We start from the raw sequence: 20,471 nt of genomic DNA on the forward strand, positions 1-20,471 counted from the left end.
CAGATTTGACACTACTGTCAAGTCGTTTGGCTTTGACCAGAACGTTGATGAGCCTTCTGTTTACAAGAATATCATCAACAACTCAGTAGCTTTCCTGATACAGTATATAGATGATATCCTACTCAAAGGAATGATGTAAGGTATCTAATTGACATTAAGAGTTGGCTAGCTGCCCAGTTCCAAATGAAAGATTTGGGTGAGGCACAGTATGTTCTAGGGATTCAAATTATTCAGGATCGCAAGAACAAACGGTTAGCCCTATCTCAGGCATCGTACATTGATCAAATGTTGATCTTATACAAGATGCAGGATTCTAAGAGTGGTTTGTTACCCTTCAAGCATAGAATCGTTATGTCCAAGGATCAATGTCCTAAGACATCTTAAGAAGTTTAGAAGATGAGACGGATTCCATATGATTCTGCTGTAGGAAGCTTAATGTATGCAATGTTGTGTACCAAACTTGACATTTGCTATGCAGTAGAGATTGTCAGTCGGTATCAGTCCAATCCAGGATTTGATCACTGAAAGGCGGTCAAGACGATCCTCAAGTATTTTTAGAGAACGAGGGACTACATGCTCGTGTATGGAGATAAGGATATGATTCTTACAGGATACACGAACTCTGACTTTCAGACCAATCGAGATTCTCGTAAATCGACATCGGGGTCAGTGTTTACTCTGAATGTAGAGGTTGTAGTCTGGTGAAGCATCAAGAAAGGATGCATCGCGAACTCCACTATGGAAGCCGAATACGTAACGGCTTGTGAAATAGCTAAAGAGGTTGTTTGGCTGAGGAAGTTCCTTTCAGATTTGGAAGTTGTTCCAAATATTGATTTGCTGATCACACTGTATTGTGATAACGGCGGGGCTGTAGCAAATTCGAAGGAACCTTGGAGTCATCGTCGAGGTAAGCACATAGAACAGAAAGATCACCTGATCAGGGAGATTGTGCATCGTGGTGATGTGATAGTCACGAAGATCGCATCGAAGCTCAACGTTGCTGATCCCTTTACAAAGGCCCTCACGGCTAAAGTGTTCGAGGATAACCTGGAGAGTCTAGGTTTGCGGGACATGCGGCAGTCTAGGGTAAGTGGGAGATGATAGTGAGGTATGCCCTAGTTTATTGTATATTATACAATTTTATATTGTATTGTACATTAGTCTCTTGAGTCATTAGGACAAGTGGGAGATTGTTGGGATTGGTGTCCTAATTCTCCCGGAGTCTCATTATACACATTGTTTAATGAATTAAATAAGTGTTATTTAATTCTGTCATTTACTCATATCCAATAAATAAAGCTCCTTGGTTATCTTATATGAATTTAAGCATGTATATGTGATATACAAGTGGATCATACCTTAAGTGATAACCTAAATAGGTCTGTAGTATAAGGATTAAGGTGGGATACTTGATCCTGGTGACACTGCGGATACGACCCGCTTTGTAGAAGTTTGCAAGTGTTGTAAACTACTATAGATGGTTAATCCTGACAATTCATGTGGAGACGTGCGAGCGGGGGTATCTTATACAAAGAGTTTATATAAGACCTAGACCACGAGATGACTAGACTCTGTATATAACGTCGTTGATACAAGAGACTTACATCTCACCTAAACGATCAGATTTCCAACTCAACATGCCTACCTTTTTGGGGACTTCTCTAATTTGGGAGCTGAAAACTCAATCTACAAAATGAAATTCACTCATTTCTCAAAGCAACGATAAGTAAAGAGATTGTTGGTGGTGTCAAACTCAACTCGACAACGTCGAGGTTTTCTAAAGGTTGTTCGTGTTGTTGCTTAGGAGTTCGTGGCCGAGGCGATCGTTGAGAACGAGCACAAAGTGTTCGTGCTGTGTTCGTTGTGGTGTTGTGGTCATGTAGATCAGGCGTTTGAGGTTGCTGTTGTTCGAGCAGCCATGCGCAAAGGAGCGTGGAGACGCATCTGCGATTGTTTGTACAGTTTTCACTTTATTCATTTGAGTTTTTCATGTTGTAATATCTGTATGAATTATATAACCGTTTGTATTGAAGTCGACTGTAAATGTTATGTTCATTCATGATTGTGATTTGGAATAATCTTTCTTCCACTGCTCATGGAAATCTTGAATCTGATTTCCTTCAGGGTACACCTCAACAAAATGGTGTGGCGGAAATGAGAAATTGAACCTTGTTGAACATAGTTCATTCGATGATGAGTTACACTTCCTTACCAGACTCGTTTTGGGGTTTCGCAATGGAGAGTGCGATACATACTCAAGTGTGTTCCTTCCAAGAGTTTTGCGAGAACACCTCTGGAGTTGTGGAACGGGCGTAAAGCTAGTTTACGTCACTTTCGCATTTGGGTGCCCTGCACATGTGCTTGAGGTAAATGCCAAGAATTTGGAACCACGATCGAGGTTATGCCTCTTTGTAGGCTACCCCAAAGGTATACAAGGGGGTTATTTTTATGATCCATCAGAAAATAGGGTATTTGTTTCCACGAACGCTACTTTGCTGAAGGAGGATTATATCAGGGAGCATAGTCCTCGAAGTAAAGTCATGTTGTATGAACTTTCCAATGAAACAACTGAAACTTCAACAAGAGTTGTTGAAGAGCCTGCTTCATCAGCAAAAGTCGTTGATGGTAGTTCATCTAGTAGGTCGGTTCCACCTCAAGAGTTGAGGGAACCTCGATGCAATAGGAGGGTTGCGAACTCGCCCGTTTGCTATCTGGGATTCACGGAAATCCATGCTATGGTAGCAGATGGCGACGTTAAGGTATCAGAAGGCAATGGAGGATGTTGACCGAGATGAATAGGTCAAATCCATGGATTCGAGATAGAGTTGATGTACTTCAACTCAGTATGGGATCTTGTGGATCAACCTGATGGGGTAAAACCTATAGGTTGTAGATGGATCTACAAGTGGAAACAGGGTGCTTATGGGAAGGTGTAGACCTTCAAGACTCGACTTATGGCAAAAGGTTATACCCAGGTAAAGGGAGTTGACTATGACGAGACTTTCTCGCCTGTTGCCATGTTAAAGTCGATCTGCATCCTCTTGTCCATTGTAGCTTATTATAATTATGAGATTTGAAAAATTGACGTCAAAATGGCTTTTCTGAATGGAAATCTTGAGGAGACCATTTATATGGTACAACCCGAGGGATTCATAGCCTAAGGTCAAGAGAAAAAAGTTTATAAGCTGAATCGATCCATTTATAGGTTGAAACAGGCGTCTAGATCTTGGAACATACAGTTTGATATTGCGATCAAGTCGTATGGCTTTGAGCAGAACGTTGATGAATCATGTGTCTACAAGAAGATCATCAACGCTACAGTAGTATTCTTAGTGTTGTATGTAGACGATATACTACTCATTGGGAATGATGTAGGTCTACTAATTGTAGTTAAGAACTGGCTAGCGACCTAATTCTAAATGAAAGATTTGGGAGAGGCTCAGTTTGTTCTGGGTATATAGATCTTTCGGGATTGTAAGAACAAATTCCTGGCACTATCTTCGATATTGTACATTGACAAGATGTTGCTCCAGTATTCGATGCAGGACTCCAAGAGGGGCATACTGCTGTTTAGGTATAGAGTCACTTTGTCTAAGGACGTGTGTCCTAAGACGCCTCAAGAGGTTGAGGAGATGAGATGGGTCCCATATGCGTCTATTGTTGGCAGTTTGATGTATGCGATGCTCTGTACTCAACCAGATATCTGCTGCGCTGTGGGCATAGTCAGTAGGTATCAGTCTAACCTAGACCAGGGTCACTGGACCACAATGAAGAACGTCCTCAAATATATTTGGGGAACAAGGGACTACATGCTCGTGTATGGATCTAGAGATTTGATCCTTACTGGATACACGGATTCTAACTTTCAGACTGGTAGAACTCTCCCAAATCCATGTCAGGGTCAGTCTTTACTCTTAATAGAGGAGCTGTAGTGTGGCGAAGCACTAAGCAGCGGTGCATCGTCGACTCCATTATGAAGGCATAGTACGTAGCGGCTTGCAAAGCTGCTAAGGATGCCGTCTGGCTTAGAAAGTTCTTGATAGAACTAGAAGTTGTTCCAGATATGTATAAGCCCATTACCCTCTATTGTGATAATAGTGGGGCAGTGGCAAACTCTAAGGAGACTAAGAGTCACAGGCATGACAAACACATAGAGTGGAAGTATCATCTGATCTACGAGATAGTGCATCGGGGGGACGTGATCGTCAAAAAGATCGCTTCAGAGTATAATGTTGTTGACCCATTTACGAAGGCTCTCACGGCTACAGTGTTTGAAGGTCACCTTCAGAGCATAGGTCTATAGGATCGCCTGCGGCTAGACTAGGGAAAGTGGGAGATTTTTTTATATTGGGCTTTTATGCCCTAGTTTTTTGTTTTGTACTAGTTTTTATACACCCCACTTCTCTTTAGGACAAGTGGGACAATGTTGGGGTTGATGCCCTAAAGTCTCGTGTCCTGTAGTTTGTAAACAGTTTGTAGGAACGCTTGTGATGTATAATATATGATACTTTACTTCACTTCTTGATTTTGCTCAGTTAATTATTTTATTTGCTTTACCATAAACCGATAGACCTAAAATCCATGGTTATCTGTATGTAACTTAAGCATGTATGTGGTAACATACAAGTGGATCATGTCTTAAGTGATAACCAAAATAGTCTGTAGTATATGGATATAGGAGGGAAACCTTATCCTGGAAATGTGGCCCGCTTTGTGGAATGGTCACACATGTTGTGACGTATCACAGATGGTATGATCCTGATCATTCGTGTAGGGGATATGCAAGCAGGGCCATCCTATACAAAGAGTTTGTATAAGACCTGACCACGAAGTGTTAACATCTCATTATATAACACCGTTCGTGACAGAGACTTCACTTCACTAGGATGACCATAGGTAACATGACCTCAATCTTGAGTGAGTTGGAAACTCCTGCCATTAAGGGCGGTCCTTTGATTTGCATGGGTGCAAGTGGCCAAGTCGCCGACTCAAACCTGCCACTTTGGAGATTCATCTGATTTTGGAGCAGGGAACTCAGTTATACAAGATGGAATTCACTCATTCCCCGAAGTAGGGGCAAGTAGATAGATAGCTCGCTTAAGGGTTGATTCCAGGGCTTGAACGATATGGGACCACACACCTTTTCTTGGCCAGAGAGGTGTTCACACATAATTAGACTATGTTGTATTGTTCATTAGAGGGATCAGTGGTACTTAAGGAGTTAGATGTAACTACAGGGGCAAAACGGTAAATTGGCCCAAATGTACTTACGAGCATCTGTGAAGGGTCATCGTGTTCATGATTGGTTATATCTAATGGACACAGAAATATATCTGTGGTAAGAAGAGTTCAGCTATTGGTCTTTAGTGGAATGTCTGGCAGTTACCGGATGGTAGATCTCGTGGCTAAAGAATTGTCAGTTGTTCACGTACTGTCAGAGCCAAGGTCCATAAGGTCCCCTTGGTAGCTCGGATAAAGTTGAAAATTAGTTTTTGGGTCAGTTTGAAATATTCAAATTGACAAGAGGAAGTTCGATTATTTATGATATAATTGACTAAATGTATGAGATACATTATTTTGGAGAAAATTGGATATAAATATGATTTATACCAAGTAGAGGAGAAAATACTACAGTAGATATATGATATCAAACTATAGATTAAGAATATAATATGATTATATTCATTAATTAATTATTTAGCCAGTTATGAGTTAATTGGTCGAGAATTTCTCCGGAATCGTGCGAAAGTGGGAAGATCGAATTCCGTTCTTGTAACTAAAGAATAAAATGAAAATTGTTTCGAAAATGCTCATGATGTGAAAAGTTTACAATCGCTTAATGTTGAAACGCTATACAATAACGCCCATCGTCTTAAATGATCACACACCTGCACACTAAACGATCGCATGTGATTTCTAGATGATTGCTTACCTTTTCTATACGATGGCTTAGCGCGTTGAGCAAACCTAAACGATCGCTTACCATTTGCTAGACGATCGCTTAGCAAAACCTACATGACCGTGTGCCTTTTTTCTAAACGACAAGCACCTGACTATATGATAGTCTTCTACTATCTCCCACTTGCTTGTTCGTACTACATGATCGTCTTTTCCTCCTCCCTCTACCAATTCCATGAAAGTCCACCCTTTGGATTCTCACTCCGAGAATACCGAGGGCTTCGAGTGGTGGTGTTGTCTCCGGTTGTTGTTGGTTCGTGTACTGTCGATCGTGTAGACGACTGTGGTGCTATTAGGTGACTGATTGCTAGGCGATAAGAAGCGTAGAGGAGTTCGCTTCTACTGAACTGATTTTGAGTGAAGATTGTCTTCAATTGGTACGTTTACTTAGTCTTTTGTATTTTAATTGTTAAAGCATGCCTATAATTGGTGTTACAAGGCATATATGTTTGTTAGAATGTACGTGTGATAATTCTGTCAAAATGAAATCGGAAAGATCCGCATCCGCTCATGGATACTCTTGTTTAAGAGTTCCTTCAATTGGTATCTAAGCCAGGTTGCTGATATTCCAATTTCATTGATGCAAAGAATTGCATATGCATTCACGGTGAGTGCAACATATCTACTATCTGTTTAATTGTTAAATTCTTTGTGGATGTGTGGATTAATGGAGTTTTCTTGGATGAAACCTCGGTTTGATTAATTCTTTTGCATTTTCGGTTAATTGTAAAGGCCCCTGCATTTTTTGACATAATTAATTGTTATCGAGCCTGGTTTAAGTCTTGATTCGTTCGTGAAAAAGTTCAGAGCAAGGGTTGCTATTCTTCGAGGAAGAAGACGATCAGGAGTTGATCGAGTCGTTAGACGATGGAGAAAGCGATCGCTGAGTATTAGATGCTCGGGTGTCGTTTAACACGTACGAACACTAGACGATCATTTAGCTCAGCAAGCTTCATCGCTTAGTAACTGACTAAACAATCGTGGAGCAAATTGCATGGTAGATCGTTTACCTTTCACCGCATTAAGCGATTGCCTAGACGATCAGGCTTTGCAGCCTCATTGTCATTTAAGTGATCGTTTAGCATTTCGCGCTATCGTCTAATGTGTGCTAAGTAATCGTTTACTTACGACATTTATTAAACGATGGAGTTCACTTGGCGGTTCAAGACCCGATTCGTCTGTGAACCCGTTCATTCCAGTTTTGTAAAGGTTCATCCCGATCCATTAATCTTTGGTTTATACATGATATGTATGGTTATTTATATGTCATATGGTATGCACGTATAGTAAATCCCACCTTAGGTTATGCATTGTTCATGCATCATCTCTTTATTGTAAATGTTATAATTTAGAGAAGTGTGATTTAATTATGTAAGAGCATGCTCATACATCATATAATATAAGAGTTATATTTATACATGCATAAAAAGCAATTACATGCATCATCTTTATATTATAATTGTTATAGTATAAGGGTGTGTGGAAAGCATATTTGCTTGGTTATTACGTGTATATAAAAGTTATGTATAGTAATGACCGGATATTGCATGAAGCATGACACATGAGCATGCTTTTAAAATGATATGACACATGAGCATTGCATGAAGCATGACACATGAACTAAAAGCAATAAGCAAGACATGCATGCTCATTTAGGTTTAATTCATGGTTTTAAAATGTTTAAAACGTAGATGACATAGACCTAAGATCACGATTCTAATATGATTAGCAACCCTTAGGCTTTAATCTTTTACTCAGTTTAATAGGATTAAATTGACTAATAAAAGGTTAAAGTGTAGCAAATCTATCTATAATAGACCTTTTTTTCTAAGGCGGGTTCTTGCTAGGCTAAGGTATTTAAGTTGACAGAAACGTAACACCCCTACCTGGGAATCTACCTAGAAAGATGAATTAGATAGATTTGATGTATGCATGCAAGTTAAGGACGGTCCATTAAAGTATTTAAATGTGACTACTTGAACTTGTTTATTTCATAGATAAAAGTTGTTTATGAGCGGACTTAAAAAGATGACTTGAACTAAAATCAGTAGCCGGATTGTCTAGGTTAATGAACCCCTAGGTAGAACATTCAGCGGGAGGTATTTGAGGCATGATGCTTCATTTAAACCTTCATGTTTCTTCTATATAGTTTTTCTCTATGGAATGCCACCGCAAAAATGATATGCGATGTCTTAATCACGCTACCCGATGATATATGTGATGTTACAGAAGTCACTGTAAAATGCCAATTGATGCGTTTATATAGTTAATGCGTGTCACAAATTTTCTCGCAATGAAGCTAAGTATAACTCCAACGTGAGTTTCTCAAAATGATTCGAGGTCGAACACGGGGATTTTCGATGTTCGTGCGACAATGAAATGATATATGCGACCATAAACAAATTAAGATTGTGAAGTGCTAAAGAATAAAATGCGATGATAAATGAACAAACGGGTAAATAAATATGAAATTGTACAAGGTGCGCGTGAGTGAATGTGATGGCAAGTCTTGTGGATAGAAACACAAAGTGAAAATAGGTTTGGGGAAAAGATTATCGCAAGTTTGTCAATCCTGTTAGGGATGCAACTAAGGTTTCGTCTTCCCTTGGCTTACACCTCTCGATGATCGCCTGCATCATCATATTTCTATGATGATCAGGGACAAACGTTTTCAAACGTAAGGTTGTTTTTATCTTTAGAAATATTTCTTGCTTTAGTTAATATATTCTATCAACCTTCTTTCGAGAGGTGGATTAGCATCTTCATTTCTACTCTCGCAGGTGAAGATGCCATTAAGCATACGTTAAATAAACTTAGTTGACTTCTTCAACATGGATTGACTCACTCGCTCAATCCTTCCCCCACACCCTGTAGGTTTAGTGACTCATGGTGAAAGAGATTAAGGATAAATGCATAATGGTGAACAGAGAGATGAAGATAAACATGATAGTGATATTAATTGGTAAAGATTAAGCGTTTATTATAGAGATATGAATGAAAGATAGAAAATGAACAATAAACGATGAACAGAAAGTAAGAACAGTCGAGAGTTGCATGTCAATGTCTGTGCATGAATCCCAATCGGAGCTGCTTGCTTGCCGGCGTGATGGAGGAATGAGGTGGAAAGAATGTTCCTTGCACAGAACTTCTTTTTCGTCTCTTTTTCCATATGTTCTCCTTGTGCTGAGTGTTGCTATTTATAGAATTTAGCACCTCTTGCCTCAGTGGTCCCGCTCTGAAAAGTTGGTTTTTCCTGTCGAGGCTTGGTGGGAATGTCCGTTTTGCTCCACTTTCCATTTGTCAGGCTGTACTTTAGAAAAAGCTGTACGATTTTAGAAATCCCCGAGAATGCATTGATCTTTTTGTCCACGAATAATCGTCGCATGCAGTGATACCTGTTACCTGCAAAACAAAGGTTTGGATATCCTTTTTGCCATCACAATGCGGTCAGCAAATGTGTTTGCAATACTTTTACAATATTTGCGTTTCTAAGCCAATTTTACTACGTTCAATGCAACTTTTCCTTCCTATTGCCGCATATTCTAAGTAAGATAATATAAATAACTTGTATTTCTACCAGTTATCAATAGTCCACACTGTGAGATCTACCCTCAGCCTCGTGGCATCCTGGGAGTGTCCCCCTAAAGTTGAAAATGAAGGAGTAATATAACATATAATGGAAGAAATCAGAATAAATAAGCACGTAAACTACATTTAATTTGAGTTTTAAACATGTTACTCATGAGGTTTTCATAAGAGGGTTTGAACAAGACAATAGCTTTGTAGTTCTCTTCACGATTTCAGCAGAATCTCCACAAATTTGAGCTAGATTCGTCAGATAGACCACCAACAAGATCTTTTCCACTATGCTCAAGAAGGAATATATGGTGGAAACACTCTAACCAAGCTGAAACGAGGATGAACTTGAGAGGATGTAGTAGGGTTTCAGTTTTTACAGAAACTTGGATAAAGAACTTAGAATTCTCTCAAATTTCATGCATGAAGCTTCATTATATAGACTTTTTTCATGCACTAGACCATGGTTGCTTTTAGGGCAACTTCTACTTGGTATTGATTGAAGAATTCATGGTGGAATTTGTGATAAAACACCATATGTGATGTTAGTGGATTTTTCCAATTTTTGGAAAAAATCCACTAACTCAAAATAATTTCAAAATTGATTTTTCATTTAAATAAAACTACTTTATTTAAAATTTAGTTAAATTAATTAATTCAAATAAATCTAATTTAATTAATTTAATATCTTAATATTAAATTAAGAAAACATCAATTCTACCGATATGATTCAAATTCATATAATCAATATTTAAATCATAATTTAAATATTAATTGATTCTTCAATCTCGTTTTAATTAATTGAAAACCCTTAAATAGAATTTGAACATTTCAAATTCATAACCCTAAATTTAAAATTCATCAAATTCATACTCAATTTATTATTCCAATTTATGAGCTAGTAGAGGGATTTACTGGACCTATAAATCATGAGCTCCAACAATTTGAAATCAATTGGTTAAACTCTTTAAACCGAATTAATTACTTTTCATTAATCATCAAGACACACCATTATAGCTCGATAGTTGTACTCTGCTCACTGTAGATATATTTCTATCCATGTTAACCATAATCAATAAGTTGATCCTTCAGATGTTCATATTTATAGTTGGGTCAAAATTACCGTTTTACTCCTGTAAATATATCTTGTACCTTAAGCTCCCACTGACCCTTTAATGAACAACTGTTCTTAATACCACTTACGAATCATGTCGCTCTCTATCATGAGAGGGTGGGGTCTTGATTGTTCAAGGCCAAAATTCAGCACTTAAGAGAACAACCTATCTGCTAACCCTTAAATGGGTTGGAGTGAATTCCATCTAGCAAAACTATGTCCCTAGCTATCTATCCGGTCTTATCCCAAAATGGACGACTTATTGAGCAGTGTTATTGGACTACTCTCACCCATGCAGATCAAAGGATAATCCCGAATAAACAGGAGTTTATAGTTAGTTCAGGATTAAGATCGAGTTATCCTAGGTTACTTTAATATGAAATAGTCAGTTTTAACAGTAAACGGTCGTTATAAAGATGTCTCTACATGAATAATCTCTGGATCACATCATTTTTATTACCTATACTAAATGGGTCGCATCCAATAGTATTACCAGGATGAGATACCCAATTTCATCCATATACTTATAGACAAATACTCTTCCAAGACTTCTACTCCAAGCTTCCAAGACTTCTACTTCAAGAACGTTCGGTGCTTTTCTTCTCCAAGTCAAGCATATTCACCCAACTGAGAGAGAATCAGATGATCAAGTATTAGATATTGAACCACATCGCATCAAATCAACTCCAACATCAACACCAACACAAGTTCAACTCCACGAAACACGTTTCTCCGGAAATCTTGTGTGAACAGTTACATTTATACACATTAAGTAAAAAATAATTTTTTTCCTAAAATTAGTTATTGCACCATACTAATTATTCATACCAGAATCATCAAGTTAATAATTATATACCATTTTAACATCTCGAAGGTTAGTTTCTTTTTAAATATTAATAATAATGGTAATAGTAATAATAATTTCAAAGAAAAAAAAGTTCTTTAAAGAAATAATTGCTGGAAGAGAGAAAGAAAACCCACTACCGACAAAATAATTTATGGAGGAAAATGATAGTTGAAATCTCTGGTCTAGTTTCCTCGACTACTCGACTTTTTTATTTGTCGCTATTTTCTACCATCAATCATGAATGTCCCTAATAAAGGCGAAGTTTACAATTGGAAGAATAAAATTAACCATTGTCGTTGAATCCATTTTTATCAAAATTAAACCTTGTAGTTGTATCAGTTTTCAACCAATTTTCTCTCCTTGTCCAGTCTGTCTTTTGGCTCATATTTTTCCATTTTCCTAGTACTAAAATGAATGAGAAAAAATGGCAAAATCACATCAATTAGGTAGAATAGAATATTACTATTCTATTGATTGAGAACTTTTTTTCCATCGAAACATTCATATGCTTCAAATTACTATAAAATTTTTTGTTTACTGCAGAGGTGTATCACGGTGCCATTGGATTTGTACAGAAAAAAAAAAATTAATACATTACACAATTAAATTGCAAAATGTTATTTCAGTTGAAACATGACATCAAATAAAATATATATATATATATATATATATAGGGTTAAAAAAGGATGAAAACTCGCCAAAAATTCAGTACACAAATTACACAAGTGATGCAGATGTGAATAACAAGAAAATAAATTTTAAACAGCTGTAAACTTGCCAATTCTGACGGCTGCTGTGAAGCAGCCACAGTTTCAAGAAGAATATCCGATAAATACTTTATCTTTTGAATGTAAAAGGCTCCCACTTGAGCACATTCTTGTTTCCTGAAACCGCAAGTCAAATATTCTGTACAGCAGACCACTAAAAATGTCGAGAATGGTGTGAGATGGGGAAGATAGATCACGTTAGCATTCCCCCGAATTAATCGTATCACAAGATAACCAAGTCTTGTTCTTTGAGTTTTCATAAGAAGAATTGATCGCACCTATGTTGTATTCTACAGAGTTACAGAAAATTCTCACGTCACATCACCGATCTCTTTCAGAAAGCGATGAGCAATGGCTGATGTTTTGAGAAGACATTCCAATTTCCTTCAACTTTGCAAGAAGGATTCAGATATCACTAGCCTTTTTACTGCCTGTAGAATGTTATCTGATTTAGAACTGTCAATGACTAAAATTGGCCTCCCGTCGAAGATATGCTGATGTTTCTCATAATCTTTGGCTATTTTTTTCATCAGTTGTTACTTGTAGTTGGTTATAATCTTACACGGTCATTTTTGAACTAGTAGCGTCGTGCAGTTCGGGACTTTGGCTTTGACGATTTCTGCAATAAGATAAAAAAGGGGTTATATACTTTGCACTCACCAAGCAAATGTACCAAGTATAAGCATGAGTTCTTATATTTTCTGCATAGATCCACAACCCCATACATCCCAGATAGAACTTTGATTCATAAGCAGAAGTATCAAAGAGAAACCATGAATGTTACACCTTTGAGTTAAAGACAAAGAATAGTGACTAGTAGTGCTCCAAACTTCAATTAAAAAATAAAATAAAATAAAGATAAACTGAACAACCGAAACCTATATGAAAAAAAAAAAATTAACTCACCGAAGTTGCCCCAAAGCTAGCCCCAGATCCTGTTGCAGCACCTATGAAAAACAGTACAAGTCATCGTTACAAACAGATCCAATCAAGGAACCGCTAACTAAGGAACGTACCAATTAACATCAAGTAACCGTTATATTCCTCCTATGTGAGGTCAATCAAGAACACAAATCAGACATGTTTTTGGTAGTAATAAATAATAATGTCTTCTTTTCAAAGAAGAAACCATGTCATAATAATGTCGTCTCTTCAGAAAAGAAAACCATGTTAAATCATTTAACCTATTTCCTAGCAACCACCAGTGTTAAAGTTTATTAACATGTGTTGAGATTAATTTTGGGTTAAAATACGCTCATTCTATTCTGGACCCAGTACTTTCAAATGTCTAAATCTAGACTTTGTACACTTATATTTGTTTCATTGTTAGTTTGAAGTAAATTTTTATCTAATTTAGTAAACATTAAAATAATAATAATAATTTCCATTAAAAAAGTGAATATATTTCCAACATGTACAGGGGAAAAACTAATAGAGGCTAAATTGTTTTTAAAAAAGTTCACAAAAGTCCAGAGACCAAAATGGCATTTTTCTCCTCAATTTTATCTACACCCAATTCTCTACTATTTTAAAAAGAAAAAACTATATAAATTTGAAAAAGAGAAAGGTAAAACTAGTTAATATCCTAATTTGGCACCATCAAAATTTGAACCCATACCCACCACACAATTTCTCTGATAAAAATTATAAAATTCGACTGATGATTTGTAACTTATCAACGATTTGTACAGAAACAAGCTTGTTCAAATGCAAGGCAACAACAATTGATCCAATCTCAAGATAAATACAACTCCAATAGATTGATATCAAGCCCAGCTTAAATAATCATGATAGAACTGCAAGTTAACAATAAAAAAAACCTGCTGGGATTGAAAATTCGATTAAAAAAATCAAATGACAAAATGCTAACATATTATCCAAACTACCTTCCTCCACAAATGCTAACATATTATTCAGACTACCTTCATCTCCTCCCACTTGCCTGCTAATAATCAATTCCTACCCCCCAAACAAAAAAACAAAACTCCTCCAGCTAATTTCTAATGTATCCTTCACACGGTAATAACATTTCTAACTATCTAATGGCATTCCTATCACATGGATCATCATTTCCTTTATCAATATGAATTACGCCCTCAGTGGCAGACCAAGGAAAACCAAGCACTTAAGAAGCACAGTCACAGATACGGATACGATACGATACAGCGATACGTTAATTTCTAAAAAACTAAGATACAGATACGTTGAAGATACGTATTATATATATATATATATTAAGTTAATTGCTATAATACATATTTTAAGTTAGATTATAATAGATTCAAGAAGAGAGTGAAAACTTGAAAAAAAATCCAGTAACGTCGAGTGATTGTTGAGTGACTAGAGTAGACGGTAGGAAAGAAGTAGAAGATGAAGATTGAATAATGAAGTTGAAGATAAATGAGGTGTGAATCATGATTTAAATAGTGAGAGAGAAGGGGAAAATGAAGATTTAATTACGTTTCCGGTTTTTTTAAAAAAAAAATTATGTTTTATCATTTTTAATTTATTTTGTTTTGGATTGCTCAATTTAAGTGGACTTTTATGTTTGGAAGTAATTTTAAAATGGTTGAAATCACTTTTTGTCATTTTCAAAATCACTGATAAACATGTTTAATTCTTCGAAACTAATTTTGATGATATGAAAATTGCATTTAAAAGTGTAAAAATGAAAGTTAAATTAATTTTGAGTAATTCAAATTGGGTTTTTGAATGATTTTAAAAATGAAAAAAAAAAAAAAAGTGATTTTTTATGATTTTAAAATCACTCCTAAACATGCACTAAAATAAAATGGGTTATAAGTTGGGCTTAAATTTGAAACAAAAAGTTGACCAACGTATCCCCTTCACGTATCTGAAAGCAAATACACGTATCTGAAAATTAAAAATAAAAATAAAAATAAAAAAAATCAAATACTTCAAATCACGTATCAGACACATATCTGCCACGTATCTGGACGTATCCGTATCTGATACCGATTCTCTACACAATTAGAAGTATCTGTGCTTCCTAGCCAGGCACAAGTCCAATGGAAGGGGGCACCAGAGAGAGCGATAGTGCTTTCTAAACATTTAGTACTTGCAAGTTCATAACATTTTGGGGGTATTCCTTTTCTCTTTTTGCACTTGAATATGCTTTAGGAAAGCACCTTCTGGTGTCATAGGGTCCAAGTGCAATTACCCCCAAAATGTTAACATGTGATTGTCTATTATTACCAAGCAATAAGCTAAGTACTATCATAAGAAATGCGTTCAAACAAAAAAAAATGTCAAGAAACTACCTGAAGCAAAGGGTGTCGAAAATAATGAACTTCCTGCAGAAGCAGATTGCCCAAAAGATGGAGCAGTACTACCAAAGGGAGTATTAGCAGAACTAAACAATGGTGCAGAAGACGAGCCAAAAAGGGTTGTGGGAGCTGCCGCACCGGAGGAGCTAAACAGAGAGGATGTCTGAACAGATGCTGTTGGTGTCATGAAAAGAGAAGATGTCGTAGTGGATGGAGCAGAGGGAGTGCTAAAGAGTGACAATCCACCACCGGAAGAAGCTGGTGTAGCTACTGTAGACGACTGTTGTGCTGTTGATGCACCATGGTTACCTGAGCTGGAAAGTAATCCAGCAGCTTGAGTTGATGGTTGTGAATTTGCAGGCAAATGTAAAGTTGGATGTACCCTCTTAGCTGCCGCTTCTTGTCGTGCAGTTTCCCTTCGATCAGCCTCAAGAAATGGATTGTTTCCATCCCCTCTGCGACGCTGGTCAGCCAGATAAGCTGTCTTCATAGATTCAATGTACTGATGAATACTCTCAACCTGAGGGACAACTCTTAACATGTTAGTTATAAGAATGTGCACATGTAGCATCCTACTCTCTCCTGTGAGATCATGCACATGTAGATCAGATGAAGAATATTCTCACTCTGAAACAATTCTAGACTCTGTTTCCAAGTATACTATAATAACTTAAGTCAAACTCAATGTCAAGGACCGTCCTCAAATTTACATTATATTACTTACATATACACTTTGATGAATGATGATCAACTTATTTCAATCATTTTCAGAAATCAAGACCCCTTCAATATTAAGTTGATATCAATCAACACATTAACAACCAACGAAGAGAATATTTGAATCTATAGACAACCATTTCAAAGATTCCCACCACATTTTTTTCAAAGTAATGCCCATCAGGGATAACATTTCTCCTACCTTGGCAGCCACATGAACAAAGAACTCATGCACATTTGACATGATTTTAGGAAGTGATTGAAACAATGAGGGACTAGAATTGGAAGCACTCCTATTAGAATCCAGGACAAGGAGTTGCTCTAAGTCTTCGATCCACTGACGACATTCACCAAGATACTTCTCAAATCTTGAAACAGTTTGCTGCAAAAACGGAGATGGTTTTCTTGGGAGCCCACTGTAGAAATCAAAAACAGGAGTAATCGAGGTAGATGTTGGTTGACCACTAGAACCTAATGGCGATGTTGCTCCAGTAACCTGTGACGGTGCAGTGGGATTTGAAGCACCTCCTGCACTTTGATGAAGGAACCTTGGGCGTATCATCATGAAAGAGCGAATAGCAACTTCTGTATTCCAAAGCATCTCTTTTGCAGCAGTCATCAGTTCTTGAAGCATTATTTTTTGATGTTCTGTAGACGCACTAATTCCTCCAAGTTCCTGACAAGGAATATTTAAACTATTTCACATAATCCCATAATTTTACCATATAAAAATCAATAAGCATGCAGCAAATGTAAAAGCAAAAAGCATCCTTGTGGTAGATGGATGTGCAACCCAATACTATAGAACTCTGAAACAAATAATTTCTCTCATGTGCTTTAAAGGATGAATATTCAGATACATGTAGAATTGTAAACAGATTTTTCTGGACCTCTCTTTCTTCAGCTACAAAAGAAACAATCACCTCTTCCAACAGAAAATGAAAGGATAGAGGGATCCCTCCCTCATTTTTCCCCCCTTTGGATAAGACTCCTTCCAAGTCCATAGAAAAGAAGTGGGTAAATAAAGGTTCGTTGGGGGTATTGCATATGTCAAACGTGGATAACCATCTTTCTTCCAAGTAACATATCACACATTCCTTAGTGAAAGGCGAAAGAACAGTTCGCTCTATGCCCACCGCACGGCTCCATGACATATCATTTATTCACTCACCAGAAATATAAAGTAAGGGCCAAATAGAAATATGTTCAGAACCACTAAATCAATTTCAATAATTCTCAAGGAATACCACTTCCAATCTATTTGCTCGACAGTAACGTTTCACTTACCATACAGAAAGTACTAAATGTTTAGTCTTGAGATGGAAGAACGTAAAAAGATTGACCTAAATTATCGCAAAGGTTAAAGCAAAACATAGGAAGCAAGCTTTAGGTGTAGCTGTTAATATCATATCTAAAAACCTATTACGCAAAACAAGTTTTAATTGCTCATACGACATTTTAGTTGACAACAACCGTGCAAAGTAGACAGAAGCTGCCTTCATTTTCACTTGAACATCTCAGTACGACAGTACCCACAAATATATTTTCGGTATGTTCAACTTTCCAATAGATCGATATGAAGTCTGAACAGAAAGGAAAAGCAAGCTGATAATGTCAAAAGAAACCTGAACAATTCGACTTGCATCAAGCTCAAAACCATCATTAGAAACTGAAGAATCGTAGAGGCGACTACACTGATCCAGCCTCTGACTTTCATCCCGATACTCCAAGATTCGTTCCCTGTAGCGACATATTATCTAAATAGCCATATAATATGGAAAATTATAAAGCGTTCAAACCCTAGTTACAAACAAGAAGATGAGAATACATAAAAGAGACAGGTTAACAATAAATAAGCGGCCAAGAATTTTGCTTGAGTAGAAAGAAACACTTACAATCAGAAAACTATCAAAGACTCGAAATATTACTTCTTGCCCGAGATTTTTTAACCTTCTGACCAAACAATTAAGCTAAAAACAAGACTGTGCAACAAGTTTTAAAGAGAGTAGATAAGCACATACTCGATCTGAAGGAGAATTTTCTGCGAATCTGGATGAAGATCCGCCCACTTAGTACCATAACTTGCAGGAGCCTTATCATTAGTAAAAATGAACAACTGCTGCTGTTGCTGTTGCTGCATTAACTGTTGCTGCTGTTGTTGTTGTTGTTGCTGTTGCTGTTGCTGTTGCTGCTGTTGTAGTTGAAATTGTTGCGGCTGCTGTGAGAACAACGGACTGCTCTGCTGAAAAAGTTGGGGTTGTGATTGAAATAACTGCTGAGGCTGCTGCGGTTGCGGAGTTGAGAAGAGAGAAAACGCCATTGTGATTCTGAAATTGCTTCGTGGGAGTGGTAAGCCACTTCACTAGCTTGAAACTGGTTCAGTTCAGATACTTGATTTGGGAGTTCGAAATGGTGAACCCTCTTCCAAAACCCTAGAGAGGGAAATTTTGAGAGCTCACCTTCGTTTCAAATTTTTCTGATGGATATTCGCCCCAAAAATGTTTTCAATGAATGCAATGCTTCTCGTCTTTAAATTGGGCTGGATCGGACCTTCAATGCTACGGCCCAGCCCATATATGAGCCAGGCTTTTTCTGATTTGGCCCAGTACCTTTTGATAGAGCTGGCTTCAAAATTTTATTTCTTTCCGTCTCCGTTTCGTTTTTTTTTGCTTTTTACTTTTTATTTTTCATTTTCGAAAATTAAACCTATAAATACTCATTACTATCTTTAATTTTTTTTTGTTTTTTATCAATATTTTTAAAACTAAACCAAGTTTTTTAAATTAAAAAAACAATTTTTAAAAACTTGTTTTTATTTTTGAAATTTGACTAAGAATTCAACTCTTGTACATAAAAAGATCAAACATAGATATAAATTAAAAGAAAATAAGCTTAACTTTAAAAAATCAAAAACCAAAAACAAAATAGTTACTATACTAAGTCGAAGTTAATTTTCACTTTATATTAAAACCAAAAACTCATACGTTAATAAATTTAAAAGTGTAAAATCAAACTTTAATACAATGGCATATTTGGGAGTAATTTTGTAAACATCAAAATTACCTTTGTCATGTTCAAAAGTATCACAAAATATGATAATAATTCAAAATCATTTTTTATGGTATGAAAATCACATTTAGAAGTGTAAAATTCAAAACTTTAAACCAATTTTGGATTAATAAATATATATTTCATGATTATTTTAAATATGATAAAATTGATTTTAACTATTTAAAAATCACTCTCAAATGCTATTTAATTAATAATGCTCGAGAGACTTTCATTAGCGTATTTCTTGAGCATTAACTAATGAAGTTTGAACATTTAAAATACTTGTCAGAAACCAGTAACGGCTCATAAATTGGATATTTAAGATTACGGAAATTTGAAGATTTATTAAAACCTTTAAAGTATAAATTAAATGAATACAATGTAAATATTTGAAAATCAAACTTATAAATAGAGTTACAATAAAAACACAAATACATACGATACAAAAATGAAAGTAATGGTCAACAAGAGCATAGCTCATAGTGTTCATATTATTAATCTCGTGGTCTGAAGTTCAATTCTCCCACCCCACACTTTAACTGCAATACCTTCGCAAAAAAAAATAAGTGAAATAATGATACTATCAAAGTTGAATTGTTAGGCCCAATTTGATAACGGTTTAGGTTTTTTTTTTTTTTTTTGGTTTTTTCTACTTTTTTGTTTTCATTTTTCAAACAAACAAAAATTATACATATTTATTCCTTGTTTATTAATCATTTAGACTCCGTTTGATAATCATTTCATTGGTTTTTTAAAATTAAACTTTTCTCCATATTTTTACAATAATTTATATATTACTTAAGTACAATGGTTAAATTCTTAACCAAATTCCAAATTCCAAAAATAAGTTTTTAAAAGCTACTTTTTTTAGTTTTCAAAATTTGACTTAGTTTTTTAAACCATCGGTAAAAGATAGATAATAAAGGAAGAAATTTGGAGGTGGAAGTAGTGTTTATAGACTTGGTTTTCAAAAACAAAAATAAAAGAACTAAATCGTTACCAAACGGAGGCGTTTTTGTTTTTGTTTTTTTTTTTTGTTATTTTTTAAGTTAAGTTTCTTAAATCACTTTCACTATTAATTTATCTTGTTTCTTATCTACTTTTGATATATGCTTTCAAGTTAAGTCGGGTTTATAAATTAAACAACTTGGTTT

General features: G+C 36.0%; 1 protein-coding gene across 1 annotated transcript; it reads right to left on the reverse strand.

Moving 5' to 3' along the window:
• Window positions 1-12,134: 12,134 nt before the first annotated feature.
• On the reverse strand, window positions 12,135-18,772 carry LOC120073414 (hydroxyproline-rich glycoprotein family protein). The gene is made up of 6 exons (XM_039026265.2): window positions 18,288-18,772; window positions 17,892-18,006; window positions 16,469-16,942; window positions 15,544-16,069; window positions 13,169-13,209; window positions 12,135-12,881 (listed from the first exon to the last, which is right to left on the reverse strand). The coding sequence occupies exons 1-6, from the start codon at window positions 18,584-18,586 to the stop codon at window positions 12,840-12,842; spliced, it is 1,497 nt and encodes a 498-aa protein (XP_038882193.1). The 5' UTR covers window positions 18,587-18,772; the 3' UTR covers window positions 12,135-12,839.
• Between the last annotated feature and the right edge of the window lie 1,699 nt (window positions 18,773-20,471).

The sequence above is a fragment of the Benincasa hispida genome, chromosome 3, assembly GCF_027475165.1.
Source record: "Benincasa hispida cultivar pf3 chromosome 3, pf3_genome.v1.1, whole genome shotgun sequence".
In the NCBI taxonomy this organism is placed as follows: Eukaryota; Viridiplantae; Streptophyta; class Magnoliopsida; order Cucurbitales; family Cucurbitaceae; genus Benincasa; species Benincasa hispida.